Source organism: Indicator indicator, chromosome 16 (assembly GCF_027791375.1).
Source record: "Indicator indicator isolate 239-I01 chromosome 16, UM_Iind_1.1, whole genome shotgun sequence".
Classification (NCBI taxonomy): Eukaryota; Metazoa; Chordata; class Aves; order Piciformes; family Indicatoridae; genus Indicator; species Indicator indicator.
In genome coordinates, this window is record NC_072025.1 from 20,723,318 (window position 1) to 20,741,594 (window position 18,277).

General features: G+C 43.6%; 1 protein-coding gene across 2 annotated transcripts in view; it reads left to right on the forward strand.

Moving 5' to 3' along the window:
• Nucleotides 1–13,462: 13,462 nt before the first annotated feature.
• CHD2 (chromodomain helicase DNA binding protein 2) overlaps nucleotides 13,463–18,277 on the forward strand; it is a 46,710-nt gene continuing 41,895 nt past the window's right edge. For both annotated transcript variants that reach the window (XM_054387809.1, XM_054387810.1), the window contains exons 1-2: nucleotides 13,463–13,886; nucleotides 17,477–17,684. In XM_054387809.1, the coding sequence (XP_054243784.1) occupies nucleotides 13,849–13,886; nucleotides 17,477–17,684 (246 nt within the window). In that variant the 5' untranslated portion in view covers nucleotides 13,463–13,848. The remainder of the gene's footprint in view (nucleotides 13,887–17,476; nucleotides 17,685–18,277) is intronic.

Consider the following 18,277-nt stretch of genomic DNA (forward strand, 5'->3'; position numbering starts at 1 on the left):
TTTTCATTGGAGTCTGACATGTCCTTTCTCACTAGTAACTAAACCAGTCATTCCATTGTGTGTTTGGTGTTGCATTGTATGTCTTTCATGAGCCGGAAAACTGGGTTAACATGGTAAAATATCTTGTCTTCAGCCACCATCTCTATTTGGAAACCCAGTTTTCATGCTAGTTACAGTGGTTGTGATGGACCTATGTCCTTTAAGAAAGGAGCATGGGCACTAGTTAAAACATTTGGCTTTATTGTAATAAACTTGGTTTTCAGCTAAGTAGCATCAGCTTTAATAAATGGGTCAGGCCAATCAAGATGGTCGCCAGAGCAAATATTTCATCTTTCTCACTATTGAATTTATTTTTTGGTCTTCTAACTCTATGGAGAAATTCAAGTGGAATTTATGGAGCCTGAAAGGTTTCTTGAACTTCTAATCATTCCTTGCCTACTTCTTTATAATTTTGGTTAAATTTTATAATTTTTGACTCTTGGATTTGCCAATGTTTGTTCATGATAAAAGTAGATATTCTGGAATGTGTAATATGGAATGAAACATGCTATACTTAAACTATCTTCAAGGTACAGTAGTTGAATGCCTTAGTTTGAAGATATGACCTGTATTCCAACAGCATTTTTCTTTTAATTTTCCATAAAGAATCCAATCACATGAAGAGTGTCAAAAGGAGTCTACGAATGAGACACCAAGATGGCAGTTCCACTGTTGATTGAGAGGTTGAGGAAGTGGACTGGTGCATATGTGCAATATGTCTGTCCAAGAAAAGGATTTTAAAACATGGACTCTCGTGTTATTAAACCAGAGAAGATCTGGGTTGCGATCATCCTATCAAAGTGGACTTTGCACTTGAATTAATCAGGAGACTGTATCAGTGACCGTCCAGTGAAGGATCTATTTGAGGACTGGGTGGAAAAATTTGACTTTTGGGTTGTGTATGCACAAGAGGAGAATGCATTTGGTAAGAGATCTATTGCTGCCCCTTCGGAGAAAATGTAATGTTTTTTAATTGACTTAATAAAAGGTTTTGGTTTCTTTCACACTTTGCGTTTGTCCTTTCTGGCTGAGTATTTTGTTATGTTGATATTGAAGTGGGTTTACATTCTGGGTTGCTATTAAAATGAGAAATACTTTAGCTGCTTAAGCACTAAAGGCAAGGTAAAATTGTGTGCTATACTTTATTTAAAATGTGGTTTTCATTTGCAAATTATGTTCACTTTGCCATGACTTCCAATGAATTTTTATTTGCTCGTTTCTTCATTCAGGTGCTTAATGTTAGGGGCTTTTCAGTACTTAGTCTATTGTCAGGCTACTTCTGCTGAACTTTCTGAAGTTACTTTAAGATGAAGTTGGTATCAAATGAAGGCTGGGCAAATGCCACAATAAAGGAGCACCTGAATGTTTTGTGTAACTTTTTTAGGTCTGCTTCTTTGGTTGTATATTGGTACAGGAACTTCTCAACAGATTTCCTGGATGACATACTTCCTGCAGTCTTAAAATTGTTCTGGGTGTCCAATCTGCTTCACTGCTATTTAATGTAGACTTAGCTGTGTGGTACTGGGCCATGTATTTGAGGAAAAAGTTACTTTTGCTATTGCTATGGATGACATGTTAACTTTTACAAACGAATTTTAAAATGGTGCTGATGTTCAAAATCAATTTCCTTTCAAGCTGTTTTTGGATCACATAGTTAAACTGTAGCCGCCTTCCTGTGTATGTTTCATCTGAATTTCATAGTTGTCTTTGTTTTTATGCTGGAGGGCCAAGATGGCAAACCTGGTGTTGAGATGACCTAGGTGTTCTCTTCTAAAACCAAGCAAAACACAATCTGAAATAAACAAAACCCCCATTGTGTGTGTTTAACCATTTGGCTGGCCCAGCTATCTTTGTAGATATTAGTTTTTCCCCTGAGGAACTGCTCATACCTATTTGATCCTGCCATGATGGTGATATGTGCTTGGTCAAGCTTGGTTTTGCCATGTGTGGCATGGCGGAGTTGGAGACTGGGACCAGCCTAAAGGGATCCCCATTCAGTTGAGTGGATTTCCTTGGTGTTAGCCAAAATTGTTTGGAATGGTTTGTTGTTTAGGTCCTCTGTGAATAATTATAGGGTGAAATTCTTTGGAATGGATTATGGCAATGGAGTGTACCTACTCTAACCCTGTGATGGGAAAAGGTGATAGATTGTTGGTGCATGTGAATGGGAAGCATGTGCAGGAACTGATGAGAACTATCTTGTTCTACTGGTAGAAGCCGGTGTTTTCAGGCTGTTGGGATGCTGTGCCATGGATGTCCCCATAGAAGCCCAAATAGTCCAATACCTCCTTCCCCTCAGCAGTCCCCCAGTGTTTGATTTGACTGTTTTGTTGTGATGTTTAACAATATGCAAGATGTCCTTGTGCTTTAAGGAGTCTGTTGCTTGTGGAAAGACAATTGGTAGTCACAATAGAGATGGCTAGGGGATGCCTTGGGTCTCCTCCAGTTCCTCAGTGGTACATCCTCTTCATTTTAGGATGTTGTATTGGAGCTGTTGCTTGATTTCCATTTCTACAGCTTGGCTATTACATGGCTTTGGATTAAATTTGTTGGGAGAAAATCTGTTAATGACCATCAATGGGTTAAAATGGGTCACCTTTTAGTGCTGTTGGGCTGATTTTACAGTGGTGCCTTCGCATAACCGATGAAAATGGTGTAGCTGTTGGACTGTTGTTGTTGGGGAAGACCACTAGGGAGGCGCTGTTGAGCTGGAGGGGGAGACAAGCAGCATGGGGCTTTCCTAGGAGCGCCTGGTGCTCTTGTCCTATGCTTTGAGTGCAAGTGTTGGGTGACAAATAGTGGAGCTGTTGTCTGGGGATACTGCCCCTGAATTGAAAAACAGCTACCCCTTGGGTGGGATGAACCCCAAGGTGGGTTGTTGTTGGCTGCATGGCTGTCAGCTCCACTTCCATTCTTTCAAAATGGCTTGTAACAGCACCACTTCCTGTCCAGGGAGGAAGTAATTTTAGCCCAGGCACTGAAATATTTAGCAATCTTTAAAACAAAAGGCACAAATTCCATTTCTTTCTGGTTTCAAAAGGGTGCCTGAGCCACATGGGGTTAAGGTGCCCCTTCATCTGGGGTAGTTGGAAGAAGCCAGGGCTGTAGGGGTAGCAGGCACCCTTTAGGTGGAGGCTATCTCTTTTTTTGGTAGAAATGAAGGGGTGGGTCTATGGTACATCACCTGAGTTGTGGGGTAAATGTAGAGAGTGTCAATCAAAGGGAGAGCTCAGAGCTGGGAAGGAGCTCTAGATGGCGGCTGTGCCTTAGAGAGAGCGCGCTCAGCTCCGTGCCTTCCCCAACACTTTACGCAACTTTCCCTAACTTTCGGGCAGCCTCAGGGGGCCCCCACAGCTCCTTGCCTCTCCTAGGCACTAATCGGGGGCCGAGCGGACCTTTTTCGGGCAGAAAAGCAGCTTTTGAGGGCTCCCTTTTCGTGCCTTGCTGGAAAGAAGAAGCCGTGGAGAGAGCCCAGGTCGTTGTTTTTCCAGCTTAGAAGCCATGGCGTACCTCCATTTTTGTGCGCTCTCCTAATGAGCTTTTTCCCCCGGACGTTTTTGTACTAATTATCGCTTCTTTTGCTTCATCGGCAGCATATTTTTGGGGATTAGAATATATATTTTTTTGCATTCTCTGAAATTTGTATTTTATCGTTATAACTCTTAAAATATTTTGGATCTAATGTTTTTCCACTCCCCGAAACTAATATCGACTTGGTCCTGGCGGCGGTGCACGGATCAGGTAGGTGAGCAATTAATAATGATAATTTTTAGATTTCTGCCGTTTTGACTACTTTGATTTTCGACCGATTTGAGCTGTATTAAGATGACGCAATAAGATACAGAGATTATTTGCATCCAGCTTTACTTTGGGAAAGTTTGAAGGATGCTCCTCTGCTGTGTTTGTTCTGGGATTTTTGTTTTAAAAACGTTTATTTGTTTTAAATGCCCTTTTTGCCGTGTTGCTCGGGGTTGTGTATTGTTGTAACAATATCATTGCAGCGTCAGGACTTTGTTCCTGATAATGAAAGCCAGTGAAACGAACTGGGACCTTACCTTTCTTTCAACTTTTGACAGTAAATACCTGGGCACAGGACTTCAAAGCAAACAGACAGCCCTGACCCCCCCCTCTTAATACTTAAGAATAAAAAGATGATGAGAAATAAGGACAAAAGCCAAGGAGAGGAGGGTTCAGTCCACAGCAATGCATCGAGGTATGATCTATCAACTTACTTTTTTTTTTTTGGGTAAAACCTGTGAATACCCTGTTTACTTTGACAGCCTTGGGTTACTGTCAATGCTTGATACAACACATTTTACTGATTTTCCTTCCTTTTTAAGGAATGACCTTGAGATTGTTAGCATGCCACACCCTAATTTTTTTTTTTTTGGTAGCAATTTCTGAAAGTTGTGTTGTGACTTAAGGGCCCATGTCATAGTCAAAAGGTACTATACCTTTATTCAGGGTAGCCCTTTGCTCTGTAAGATGTTTTTCCAGCTTTTGAATTTCGGTTTTTAGGTTTTTTGTGCTGTGAAAAATGACCTTGTCGGTTTAGCCATTGCTGCATTGCACCATTTTACATACAAGGCAAATTTTTCTTTGAAGAATCTCAGAAGTCTAAACTTTAACTGAAGGCCATACAGAAGCCTGGTGTAGTAGTAAATTATAGTAAATAGACACAAGAAAAAGTTACATGAATGAAAAAAAGCTCATTTTAACATATAAACTGGAAAGTGCCCGTTTGTCTCATACCCCTTACTTCAAATTTTATTCGAGCCTGTAGAACTTTGATACTGTTTACGTATTTTAGAACATTTTGATACAATTTAACCAGATTTTCTCTTGCTGGTGATGGCATTTGGTAGCATAAAATACACACTGGGACTGTTAACAAGAGGCTCCAAACGCTTTGCTCGTTGTTGAATGTATTTTTTTTTTTGCTTGGAGTATTTTTATTTACTTTTGTCAAATAACAAGAATCTTTGCAGATTTTTATAAACTTAACCTTGCTGTAGGAAAAGTGTGACACACTGGGAATGCTTGTTTGCTGGGAATGCAGATTTTTATAATGACTGAATTGCTTGCTTTCTATTTAAAGGGTCAGCTTTTTTTTTAAACTGGAAATTGGACTATATATATGCATTTTTGTTTCCTAGTGTGTAAATACTCTCGAGTTTGGCATTTTGTTAATTTTAATCGAATCTGGTGTTGTCTTCAGTAATTTTTAACCAACATGAATAAAAAATTCTGAACTGTCTGGTGTATCACATGTGCTCTATGTGATGTTTGCAAGGTGTTCCAGTGGTATTCTCGATGTTCAGTATTTAACCTTCCTTAAACACACAAACTTGAAAGACTGTGGGAATAATACTCATTACCAAATTTACTGTAACCTTCTAGCAGCATAAACTTGGATGCTCTTCTGGATGTATTAAATTTGCAGTGAAAATTTAAATCCTAAAATGGATATGGGTAAGTTTTAATTTGAAATGATTATTACCTCAATTAGCCTCAGGGAGTGGTGAAGCATTACATGCAGTACCTATATAGAGTGATTTTTAATAATGCAGTTTAAAAACACTTCAGACTCTGCTATCCTTACATTATTGCACAAAAATGCTGCTTGAAAAGTGGATTTTAAAAAAAGTAATAATGGTTCAGTTTATTTAAGCGCATACGCTTTTAAGTGCAGATTATCAGCAATAATAGGTAGAAATTTTTTCCCCAGGAAATCTAAATTAAGGTATTTTATTGGTGTTATAAATATTATGCAAAATAAGAGATTAAATTGGAGACATCTAGCAGTAGCTCCACAGAAGGGAAGAGCATCGAGTGTTTTTTGGGTTTTAGAAGCATTATATTTGCATAGTGCCTCGTGTGCTTTTGGTGTTTTCATTGAAAGGTTCTCTATCATAATTGATCCATTTACATGAACACCTGTTGTGTGTAAGGTTACCCCTCTCCCCCTCCACAGTTCTTTCTCAAAATAAAATTGCTGTGGGTAACATCCGCTCACCTAGAGTGTGGGAACAATTGAGCACAGGATATTTGTGACTGAGCCCTGTTGAGCTTATTTCTGAGCTGTGACTGAGCTGAATGTCGTAAAATGGGCTTTACTTCCTGAGGTTGACTTGAAGTCGTAGGGGAAATGATTTCTAGGAAGTAAAGCCACCACTGTGCTTTACTGTAGCCCAGAAATCCACTGGTGTCTGCACTTCACGTGCTGCTGGCCACCTTTCTCCGCACTTGTGATACCAGCTCAGCATCCATTGAGATACATGACGTCCTGTGACATGAACTCTGGTATGAGGCCTGGATGGTGGAGATGGGTGGATATGACCAAAGTCATTCACCTGGGCTGGAGAAGCAGAAATCCAGGACTTCAGAAAGGTGTTAAAGCAGAAGAAAATAAAATTCCTATACACCACCTTAGTGCCGTGACTAGGGAGAGAAGTATGTTTGGAATTGACTCCTAACCTTTCCAGGCCTGAGGAAATGCAAATGCCTGTGCTGAATAAACAAAAATACCTGGGAATTGTCCCAAAATGGATAATGATTTCTGGGGAGGGAAATAAGTGTTAATTCTTTCCAGTTTGTAACCTGAGGTATGTACTTGGTGCCTTGCTTAGATTAACAGCCACACCTGTGTCCTTTGTAAATTCTTTCCGGAGTTGAAGCTGGCTCATTTCATGCAACTTTCTCCACTTGGGATAAAAGTTTCTATGCTGCTCTTACTAATAACCACTGCCGTTATATCTGGGAATTGAACAAAACCCTGGTGTGTTTGCTAGCATCTTCTGTGTGCCCTCACTGAAAGGCAGGTGCTGTGAGGATACATTTGTGTTGCAACCCTAATGTCAGCTTCAGAGGTGAGAGCAGGCTGGGGACCCTCCCCTCAAGTCTGGGAGAAAGTTCTTGGGGGAAATAAGAAGTACCTTGCTGTGGATACATTGTTCCTCTTGTTTCTCCTAGCCTGCATCTGTTGCAGTTGCTCTCCCTCCTCCTGAATACCCTAGTGTGGGAACTGTCCCTGCTACAGAAGCTGCATGGCTGAACAAACGCATCTCTATCCAGCTGTTGGCTTCTCTAGCAATAAAATACTGTATTTTTTTGGGGGGGGGAAGGTTCAGTAGGTCACAACTCAGCCTGTTTCTGTTAGAGAATGGGAAGTCTGAGGTGTGCAATGGTGGGGTTTTTGGATGCAGCCACCTCCCAGAGGCAAAGTGCTCTGCAGCGTGTGCTGCAGCCCTCGCAGAGCAGAACACCCTGCTTTTGCTGGCAGCCATTTTATGAAGATGTAGTTACATGCGAAAGAGGATCTGGCGGGGGTGGGGAGGAGAGAAACGAAGGCGTTAAACAAAAATTGTCCTTTCCTGGCCGCCTGTAAAAGCGGCGAGCGGCCCTTCGCGGTTTCGGTGGCGCTCAGAAAGCCCCGATTCCCCGCAGAAGGGGAAGGAGAGGCTGCACCGGCTGGCATTTTGGTGCGGGTCCAGTTGAGTCACAAAATGGCTGTTCCTTTGTGCCGCATAGCTGACAGACATACTGCATTGCACTGTGTGTACTCTAAAAGCAGCAGGAAGTTGCTGCTGGGGAGTTCAAAGGCCAGCTTGTGCTGCTTGGGGACGGCGATTGGCTGCGCTCGCCTGGTAACAGGCGGCGGGGCGGGCGGCGGCGGCGGCTGCTGCGGGGGCAGAGCCATGGCGGCGCCTAATGGCTGCGCGTAATGGCTGCGCGTAATGGCTGCGCGCGTCGCGCGGCCTCTCCCACGCCCGCCAGCCCGCGGCTCTACCGGGCTGCGCTGCTAGCGGGGCCCTGCGGCCGCCGGCCCTCGCTTCCCTCGCCTGAGGGCTGCAGGCTCTTATGCTTTTTCTTTAATATTTTAAATATTTTTAATAGCGTAGGCTATTTTGAGAAGCGAGCGGCTTGAAAAAGAGCGGGGTTATTTTTGGTGCAGCTTTTATATTTTTCCTTTTGCTTTTTGTCTCTCCCCTTCCCCCCCACTTTTTTTCCTTTTTTTTTTTTTCCCCTTTCCACCTTTTTTTTCTTTCCTTCTCCCCCCCCCCCCTTTTTTTTTCCTTTCCTTTTCCCTAACTTTTTTTGTCTTTTTTTGTTTTCTTATTTCCAAAGGAATTTCTGAATATTGTAGTATTCCTGGAATACCTGTGGGGTTGATTGATTTTGTTTGTTTGGTTTTTTTAATCACGGTTTTCAGCACGCTCAAATCACTGAAACTCATTATTGCTTTCAGTATGCACTTTACAACTGATTTTTCTTTCAGCTGAGTGGAAGCATTAAACACCTTTGTTAAAAAGCTGCTATCTACAGGCTTCAACTTTTCATCCAGGCTGGACAGGTTATTTTTTTTATCTGTTGTGATTATCCTGTATGTGTTGAGTCTTTCAGTTTCATTTGTACTGCTGGAATCTTAAAACAGGATTTTTTTTTTTTTTAGCTGATGTGATCATCCTGTATGTATTGAGTCTCTCAGTTTCACTTGTACTGCTGGATTCTTTAGCTAGATTATTTCTCCTTCTTGAGCTTTTAACCCTTTATGGAACCGTCCAGAGGCTTTCCCCCACTTTTTTTTTTTTAAATGCTTGATCAGTGGAGGACACAAAAGGAATCATGTGCAAGGAATTCATTTGAATTGTAATGTAATCTGTGTGCAGCACAAAGGAGATTGTTCTTGTTTTGCTTTGTTACTTCTGGTTCACATTATCCTCTCCAAGGAAATGTCTCATCTAATTACAAAGACACAGTTCTGAAACTTTCAACTTCTCTTTCCTGTTTTGTGGTTGCTGCCAGGAATCGATACAAGGTTCCAGCAGCAAGAAGCTACACTTAGCAATAATTTAATCTTTTCTGCATGGTTTGTTTTAGTTAAACATCTTCAGCTATTAATAACATTTTACCTGTTCTCTAAATGCATGGTTATTTCACTGAATAAAACCGGAAACAAATAGGGACAAAAGTTCACCGGATGATTCTGTAACCCTGCCAAAATGCTTATGTGCACACCGTGCTCTGCTGCACTTGTGTGCCTGTGCTTGCACGCATGCTCCCACGCTGCCACTGCCTGCATTTATCGGTGCCCTCAGCCAAGAGGGGTTGATGTGGCTGAGATTGTAGATTAGAGCCTCTTCCGCTTTCTGTTGGATTGATGTTTCACCTGCTCTACTTTGAGGGCAACAGTTGCCCTTATCAGCACCTTCCCCCATTTCCTATGTGAGCTGAAACCAAACTCTTCCACGGCTTGAGGAGAAAAAAAAGTTACAGTGCCACAGGGTCACATCTGACCACTTGCAAGGTGTGGCACGTCTCAGAATGTGATATCTCACCTGTGTGTCTTGGGAGCAGCAGTTGGGCTGCAATAACCATGCTTACATTTGCATTAAAACAAACTTTTCCACTCTTAACTTCCTCAGAGAAGGTAGGGCCTGGAAGGCTTAATTTTAATCTCTCCAATTTGGTATGGTGAGAAAGCAGTTTCCACCTTTGTTTCCATGTTTCACTACTCCTTTCAGAAAGCTGTTTACATGATTAGCAGGTTATTGAGTTGCTAATCCTGTCTCTGAGGAATTTTTATACTGACCTGTCTGTTTCCCCAGACTTTATCACCAGCAGATGAGGGTACCAATGGCAGATGCAGTGAGACTAGCTACATGGTAAAGTACTTGGGACTGTGAACAGAAGTGTAGGGCCTGGAATGAAGCTTCTGATGCCATGGCCTTGCTGCTCTTGAACCTGAGACAGTTAAAGGGGGCCTGCTTTGGGTGGGTTTGGCAGCTTATGCTGAAATTGCATCTTCTCCTAACACATAACCTGGAGGTGTGTGTGTGCATCCACTGTATCTTGTTTCCTGTCACAGACAACAAGAATTATACTAGGCTGTCAAGTTCTGAAGATGGAGAATTGCTTCTAAATCTCCCGTTGTCCCTAGCTGAAATTCAGCTTCTGGAGGCAGCGATAGTGGATGGAGGAAGATTCTGTTCTGCATTCTCTTTCCTTTGATGAAAATAAATGCAAGCAAGAACATCACTGCAGGAGGGGAAGGCCTGGATTACCATAATTAGATATAAGCAGGCTTTCAGCAAAGCTTCTGCTCTTCTACTTGCATGGGATCTTAGATGCTTTTAAGGAACAACGTGTGCTGAAATGCCATTTGAGGGTGCTCATTCAACAGGTGATGTGCTTGTAAACTGTGTCTTTAGATCCTGTAAAGGATCCTTGAATGCAAAAAAAAAAAAAAAGACTTAAATGAAAAATCCACTTCTAGTGACTTGTAATGAGGCTTTTGGAAGTCTGTCACAACATTAAAGCCTCATTTTTCTTGGAGCAGGGAGTGTCTTTTGGCTATGAAAGGAAGCAAAACGTTGATGGGAGTCTTTCCAAATGTGCAGTAGCTCTTACTACGTTACTGCCTATGAAGCACCACTGCTAAATTCTCCTTTTCAACATACAGCTCGCTTTATATTTATTTTTCTGTGGGCTGAGTCAGTCCAGGCTGTAGTTAAGTTTTCCTAGCCTTGAACTTCTTAAGGTTAAAAAAAACCAAAAAGTTTGAAACAATGATCTCGGATTCCCTTTTGATACTGTGCTGGTGAGGCTTGCAGAGTGTTTCATCTTGGCAGGGCTCCTGTGGAGCATACTTGTGCCTGAGGAGCATGCTTGCGCCTGAGGAGCATGCTTGCCAAGCACCGGGTGCTTCGGCAGGGATGGGATGCTGAACACTTCATTGCTTAGGAACCTTGACCCCGGTTATGAACAAATACGTTGCAATGTCAAGAATCCACTGACTCCAGAGCACTTGGCTCTGTAGGAAGAAGTCCTGTTGCAACTATATGTGTTCTTGCGAGGTAGATATGACTGAATGGAGTTGCTAATATATTAATTATAGGCGTTGATTGCGTCTCTTTCAGGGAGAGGAACCTCTGCTGTAACTACAGAGTTGTCATCAGCTGAAAGCTTTGAATGCCATGTGTTGTCTAAAACTGAGGCTTAATGATGAGCCTTAAATCTGTTAAAACCAGCTATTAACAGTCACTTTGAATAAAACCCTCGCGCCAGGTCAGGCTCCCTTCTTCTGAGGTGCAGGTTATCTGGAAGTTTGTGCATCTGTGTGTGCTTGTTAACGATTTTGGGTTCTACATTTCCACAGTACTGCATTTGTTTAATCTATTAGGTCTTAAAAGAAGTTTGTAAACGTTCGTTAAGGGAGAAAAAAACCCACCACCCTTTCTGTACTAATTTAAACCAAAATCGTGTGTGTGCTGCCAGTCATCCCCCTCCTACATCTGCATGTTCTTGAGGAGAAGTCCGATGGTGCCCATGTGCAGTTCCCTTTGTGCTGCCTTTGAGTTTTAGACGAGCTGTCCTCTGCTGTGACAGCTGACAAGAGGCTGTGACTGGCGTGGCAGAGGGCACAGGGAGTTAACCCTTGTGGGAAGGTGTGTGCCCCTGGGCTCATCACCCAGCTGCTAGGAGCCAGCCCAGGTCCTCCTGCGGTGGTGGATGTGGAGCACCGAGCACTCCCCGCCTTCCAGGGGAGGGGGAGATGATCCCTTTTCAAACCCCTGACAACTGCAATTGTCCTTCCCTTTCTGTGCAGGTGAAGGGAAGGATGCTACCTTTGGACATTCTCAATGGCCTCCTTAATCAAGCAGATGGGTTTTGACTCCTTTTGTCCCTGTGCTGTTGTGTTTTGTGTTTTGTTTTGTTTTTTTTTTCCCCACTAAACATCTGAAGCATTTCAGCGCTGAAAGATCAGAGAGCAGGGAGCCAGCTCTCCCAATCCTGAATGAACTGCTGGCTTTACTTGCTTATGCAAGCGGAATGCAGAGTCTTTGTAGTGGAGGAAAAAAAAAAAACACTTTCGGAAAATGCTTATCATTCAAGATAGCCCAACGTGCTTTGCAGGGAGCTGCAGCAGAGGAGTAAGGGATATATTTAGCTTGCTGTGTGCTGGGGGCTTCTCTGCCTTTGGCATTTGGGAGCCCTGTGCTGGGGCAAGGAGCAGTGGCCACTGCATGTGATTGCCCTCTGCTTCCTCCCTGTCCCTTCCTTTGAGCCAGGCTGGCACAACCCAGATCCCATGGTTATTTGGGTAGGGTCCCTGCCGAGTGTGTAATCCCCCAGTTGCAGAAGCACCATGGTCCTGTTGTGCCTAGTGCTGTGCCAATGTAATTAACGACCAACCTCCACCAGCAAGGTTTGCAGCCACATGTGGAAGAGTATATTCTCCATGGGAATCCTCCCTTCCCTATTTGACAGGAAAAGTAGTCAGTCCCAAAATGAGGTAGGGAAAATATTTTTTTGAAGTACATGTTATCTGGCAGGGGCAACCCTGTAACCTTGAGAGTGTTTTTTGTGCCACTTGGAAGCCTGCCTAGAGCTGGGCTAACTATATTGTGATTATTCAGAGTTGTTTGAGACTCAGTTCTGTGTTTAGTACATTCTAGTTTAAGTTCCTGCTTTGAGGCAGATCATGTTAGAAATTCATCCTAAGGGGGTATGGCTAGGGTTAGTAGAGTAGCAGGAATATTTTTATTCCATCCCTTCCCCCCACTTCCACTTTTGCCTGCAGGAAATAAGTTGGGAAAAGCTCTTTCACTGATTGACCCTTCTCAGTGCTTCTCACTCAGCAAATCTCTGCCTTGGGAGACAGGCAAGCACCAATCACTCTCCTTAACAGAGTTGCAGAATAAAATGAAGGGAACTCAAGAAGCCAGGAATTGAATTTATCTGCAGTATCACAGTCTGCAACCTCCCTGTACTGTCTCTATGTCTTTATGGCTGAGCATTTGCCTTTGTTTTTTTTTCCTTCCCCAAGGAAAGGGCTGGATTCCATGAAGCTCTTGGTCCTCTGTTGTCCACTTATTATCCCCCTTTATCAAATATTGTCCCCTCTTCATTAGATGATCTGCAGCCACAATCATTCTTTTGTTTCTCTCCCTGGCTTGTTTAGCTTAGAGATGAGATGAGATGTGATTTGGTGCTTTTTTTACAGCCTAGAGTGCATGCATCAAGGTTGACTGGTGGTGCTGTTTTCTATTTGCAATACATGTAGGCATTTCATACATGTTTATATATAATAACGTAATATAGTAATAAAGGCTCACATTTATAGATCAAACATTCAAAGGAAATAGTGATGAACAACAGGGTATTCTGCTGAGCTGGTGTGTTAGCATCTTCTGTGGTTTGTCACTATCCCTTTGTGTGCACGATGGTTTGTGTGTAGGTGACTTTAGGAAGACACCTCACTTAAAACAGCTGCAAATTGGTTGCCTGCGTTGGCTTTGGGCTGTGCTTTGGAGTAAAGCAACGGCCAGTGCCACTGGTGGATGGGTGTGGCTGGCAGCCCTGGCTTGAAGAGCTGCTATTTTCCTGGTAGACTTAAATCCAACAGATAGATCTGATCTTGAGAAGACATCCTACTCCCTTCAGAGTGCAGCATGGCTGCCTGCTGCTGTGCCCTGTGTCTGTTTCAGCAGGTCCAGTGGGCTGACCTGTGGTTCCGAGGTTGCCATGGAGTTGGAATGTTTTGAGCAAGCTGGCAGTTGGCTTGGCTCTGCCACAGAGGGACGTTGAGGAGTCAGAGGTGGCCAAACTTGACTGGCTTGGCTTGCAGCTGGCTTGCTGGTGCCCCAAAATTGGGACTTGTTTGCCCATTTTCTCCTCTGCATCTCGGCTGTGCTGCCAGACGTAGTGTTCCCGGTTCCTGGAGCGGCTTGCTTACTAAGCCGGCAGAGACCAGTTTGACTCTGGGCTAGCCTTCTGACGGGTATTGAAGTTCCAGCGGCCCTGGAGATGTTCAGCAGCCTCGTCAGAGCTGGCATAAGCATGAGGTGAGTACTGGAAACGTGGACTGTAGAGTGAGGATTGGTCAGAAAGGGGAGAGGCTGTCCTTGAGCCTGCCCGGGGTGTTTTCACAGGTGCTCAGCTTGCAAAATGAACTTAGCTTTGGAGTTCTTAGAGCTAGGAGGAGCTTGGCTTGTGGGAGGGTCCTGAGTTGTTAATGCTACTTTGTCTCCTTGGTTAAATTCAAGTTCTGTCCATCAAAGACAGATTTTAAAGTGTTGCATTGAACAGTCCCACTTGGAGCAATTTCCTTTTCAGATGTGAATTGTGTGTTGGGTTTTCATCTTGTCTTGCACCTTCTGGAACCATAACTGCTGTTTGTACTTGTTGAGAGCTTATAATTTCTTTTTTATTATTATTTTTTCTGTTAGCAAAAATTATCCATAAAATGAAGTCATATGTGAAATATTAAATGCTAAGGCTGGAGGCTTCAGGCTTGCTGTAATTAATTGCCTTGTAAACTTTGATGTTTGATTGTAAAGGGTCTTATCACTGCTGTTCAGCTACTTATTTCTTGGAACCAACACGTCCTTCTTAGTAAGGGATGATTTGGTTTTCTTTTCCCTCAAGTCAGGAGCAGGCTCTTAATTAAAGCAGAATTATAGCCTGAAGTATTTCTTAGAAACCAGAGGAACATACTTGGCTCAGTCTAAGCAGATCTCTGTTTTTACAGGAATGTCTCACTTTGAGGGAGTTCCCAACGGTGCAGCTATAGCTTTCTTTGTGTTCAGAGTGTTTCTCTGATGGATTTGGAGGACAGTAAAGTGGTTGAATCATGATTTTTGTAACTGGCATTTATAGCTTATCCCCCACTCACAGTTTAATTGAAAGTAGGTTTCGTCTGGATGTTAACTTAGATACATTAAAACAGGGCATATGCCCAAAATAGCTTCTGAAAAGAGGACTCAAATCTCCCGTTATGTACAGGGTAAAGCCTGACTTGATCTATAATGTCACAAATCCTTTATACTCCGTGGTGAAGGAAGGAGTGCTTCCTGATTGTCCTGGTGATAGGATTACTTTATGGAATTAGCCTTTTAAGTTGTCTTTTCATCAAGCACATATCCTTTTGCCTTGGTAGCAGGTTGCTTACTTAAAAAGAATTATTTGTCACAGCCTTCAAAAAGACATACTTCTCATCTAAATCTTTTTCCTCAGTAAGGCAAGTAGATATCTGGAGATGTGTGTGCCATGTTGTCACTAAGAAGTTGCTCTCTTTTCAGATAACACACTTCTTATCCTGACAAAAACCACCAACCAACCAAAAACCCAGAATTAGAGTGTCCAGTTAATGTTGTGGATAAAGCACATGCTGTTGATATGCAGAAAGGCTTTGTCCCTGTACCCTTGAAATAAAGCTTAGGGCCTTGGGAGTGGGAGGAAGGCAGTAATTACTGCTCTGCCCTTAAGCAAATACTGCCAAAGCTGTCTGGTCTCAGTCTAGTCTGGGCTGTTATAAATTATTCCAGTTACTGCTAATAAATATGATTGAAGAAAAGTGTCTTCCTCTTTCTTGCATCACTGTGGAACATGGGATGCCAACACGATTCAGCAGTTTTGGATCATGATAGTAGAGGTTTGGATGCCTACAGATCACCTTCTTTTCATGGAGGTCAAGTCTCCATCCCTACAGAAGGCTCTATGGAATTGTGTCCTGCCAAGCCCTGCCTGTGGAAACCAGCTGTCCCCAGAGCTGCTGCAGCACCCTTTCCTCGAGTGGTATGGCAGTGTTTGCTAATAAAGGTCCTTTGGTTTTATTGAAAACAAACCCTGTAACTGTCAACATTCTTCAAGCGAAGGTCCTTCACTTGCTGTAAGTAGGCTTGGTGGCAAAGTGATGCTTTTGAGCGGGACATGGGGAGCAGATGCCAGCAGCTGTGTGGATGTGCTCAATGCCAAGCTGTTCAGAGAGCTGCAGGGCAGCAGGCGAGCAAGGAGAAGTCACAAGGTATCAGCAATGGGACATCGTAGGAGACAGCAGTGACTGGGTGGCCTGGAAGGGTGGTAGTTCAACTTGATTTTCCAGCCCTTCTAGGAGGAAGCGATGAGACACCTAGATCTCCTTCGAAACCCTGCATGGACAATGAAACCAGCAATGCAGTCGTTCACCTTCCACGCTGAAAAAGCTTAGTTTCTAGTCCTTCGGGCTTAAAAATTCTCACTGCACCAATGTTTTTTTCCCTGCACGTGCTACGCTCTTACACGGCGGGACTTGTACAGCCCCAGAGCAGCAACCGGCACCGCAGGGGACTCGCAAGATGGTGGAAGAGGCCCGGGTGTAAAATGGCGGCCGGGAGCCTGGCGGCGCGCCCTGCCCTGCGCCGCAGGGATTGCTGCAGCCAGATCCCGCCCTGCTCGGCTGCTGCCCTCTGCCCGCTCCCGGCGAGACGGCAGCCGGGACCTCAGGACTTGTCCACCGCTGCAGAGCTGCCGGGGCCCACCCGCTCCCCTTCCTCAGAGACCCTCGGAGGCTTTATCTGAGAGCAGAAAACTTACTAACGCGGTGTTAATGAGCCCTGTTTGCATACGGATGTACCTGATAGCCGTAGCCCAGTCCAGTGACAGATTTCTGCCCAACTGTCTGTACCTCTCCTTGTGGTGTTCCCTCTTTTTATTTTCTTTGTATTCTTTCTCGAATGGTGAAGTCTCGGGACAGCCTTCCACACCTCTTGCTACTTTTGTCATTTAGTACCAAAGGAGGTAAATTAAAAGTCTGGATTCCCTCTGCAAAGTTTTCCTGACTCTTTTTTATTCATGGTACATGCCCTTAAGTATTACAGAAACATCCAGCTACAGCTCAGCAGCTGGCTTGGAAAGACAACGCCCCTTGCTCCAAACGTTTGCAGCCTCCTTGTTGTCACTCTGCGTTTTGGTGTGTGACAGAGTGGGATTTGTAGTGCTCTTTTACTGTCCTGTGCGTTATACTTTGTAATGAGTTTTCTGTTTAACTGAGTTTTAAACGAGAAAGTAGGTGTTGGGGTGATTGGGCAAAAAGGTATTTGAGTATTTTGGCCACCTAAAATAGTTTGGCCTCTCGTTTTATGCAGGAGCCTGCATTTAAGTGAATGTTCTGTGTATTAACACACTGTAACCTAAAGAAATAAAACCCCAACACACCTATCTCAAGTTTTACCCTGTTATTATTTACTACTTGAGGAATGCAGTCTGCCCAGCATTGGTGTAATCCTTCAAAGGGGAATTGCCCCAGCACATGCCTGTATAAGGTCCTTCTCCTGCTCTGTTGCTGAATTTATTCTTTCTGCAAGAAGCGTGATATTCACTATAATATATAGTATTATGCATACAGTCTTTTGTGCTGGTCTCTTCCAGACTTGTTCAGAAATCTGTGCAGAAGATACTGGACAGTGATTTTGTTCAATGCCTGTCCTGGAAAGGAATTGCTCCTGCTTCAGTGTGCCAGTGCAGGGGGTCTGTTTGGGGCCACACAGTTCCCACTTGCGTTTAGGCTATGCCAAGCCTCTTGCTGTAGCTTGGACATGGCTCAGGTTTGCTTGCTGCGTATTTCTAGGCTGTGTCAGTACAGTCAAAATGTAATCTCTTCTTTCTCTACCATCAGTCACTCGGCATCTGAAGAAGCCTCTGGCTCTGACTCTGCAAGCCAGTCTGAAAGCGAACAGGGCAGCGAGTCAAACAGCAGCTCGGAGTCCTCTGAGAGTCAATCTGAATCTGAAAGTGAATCAACATGTTCGAAATCCCAGCAGACCCCTCCTGAAACCAAAGAAAAACCAGCCTCTAAGAAGGAAAGGATAGCAGATGTTAAGAAGGTATTGCCCCTGCTGCTCTGCACAGCCATGTTACCCTTGTACCCACCATGAAAGGGCAGGGAGCAGGACCTTAACAAAGCTGTCTTCAGTTTCCCTGCCCCTTTGCAAATTGACCAAACAGCTTCCAAACTCTGGTATCCCCAAGTCAATGGGTGGCTCTTTGGTCTGTCCTAGTGCCTTGCTGGTATCATCCTTGTTAGCAGGAGCTTGTGTGTTTGATGGAACAACCCTTTGGGCACCAGGTAGATAGTGATGGGACTGACTGGTGTGAAGGAGGGGTGGATATCTGTCATCACTACACAACCTTGTCATTTCATCCTGTCTCTGTCTTTTCACTCCTCTTCCCTGTCTCTCCTGTCCCCCAGAGGCAATAAAGCTTACTCATGTAATATATAATCAGGAGAAATCTTGTCTAGGATTTGGACCACATTGATTTTTCTCTTGCTGTCTTCCTTCTTGGAAAAACACAAAGCAAAAAAAAGAGGAAGAGGAAAAAAAGGTTTTCATTTATATTATTTATTATGTCCAGAATAGTGGTTCTTTGATGTGTTTTTTTTCCTCTGCGGCTTCCCAGCTAACCTCTAGCATTATCC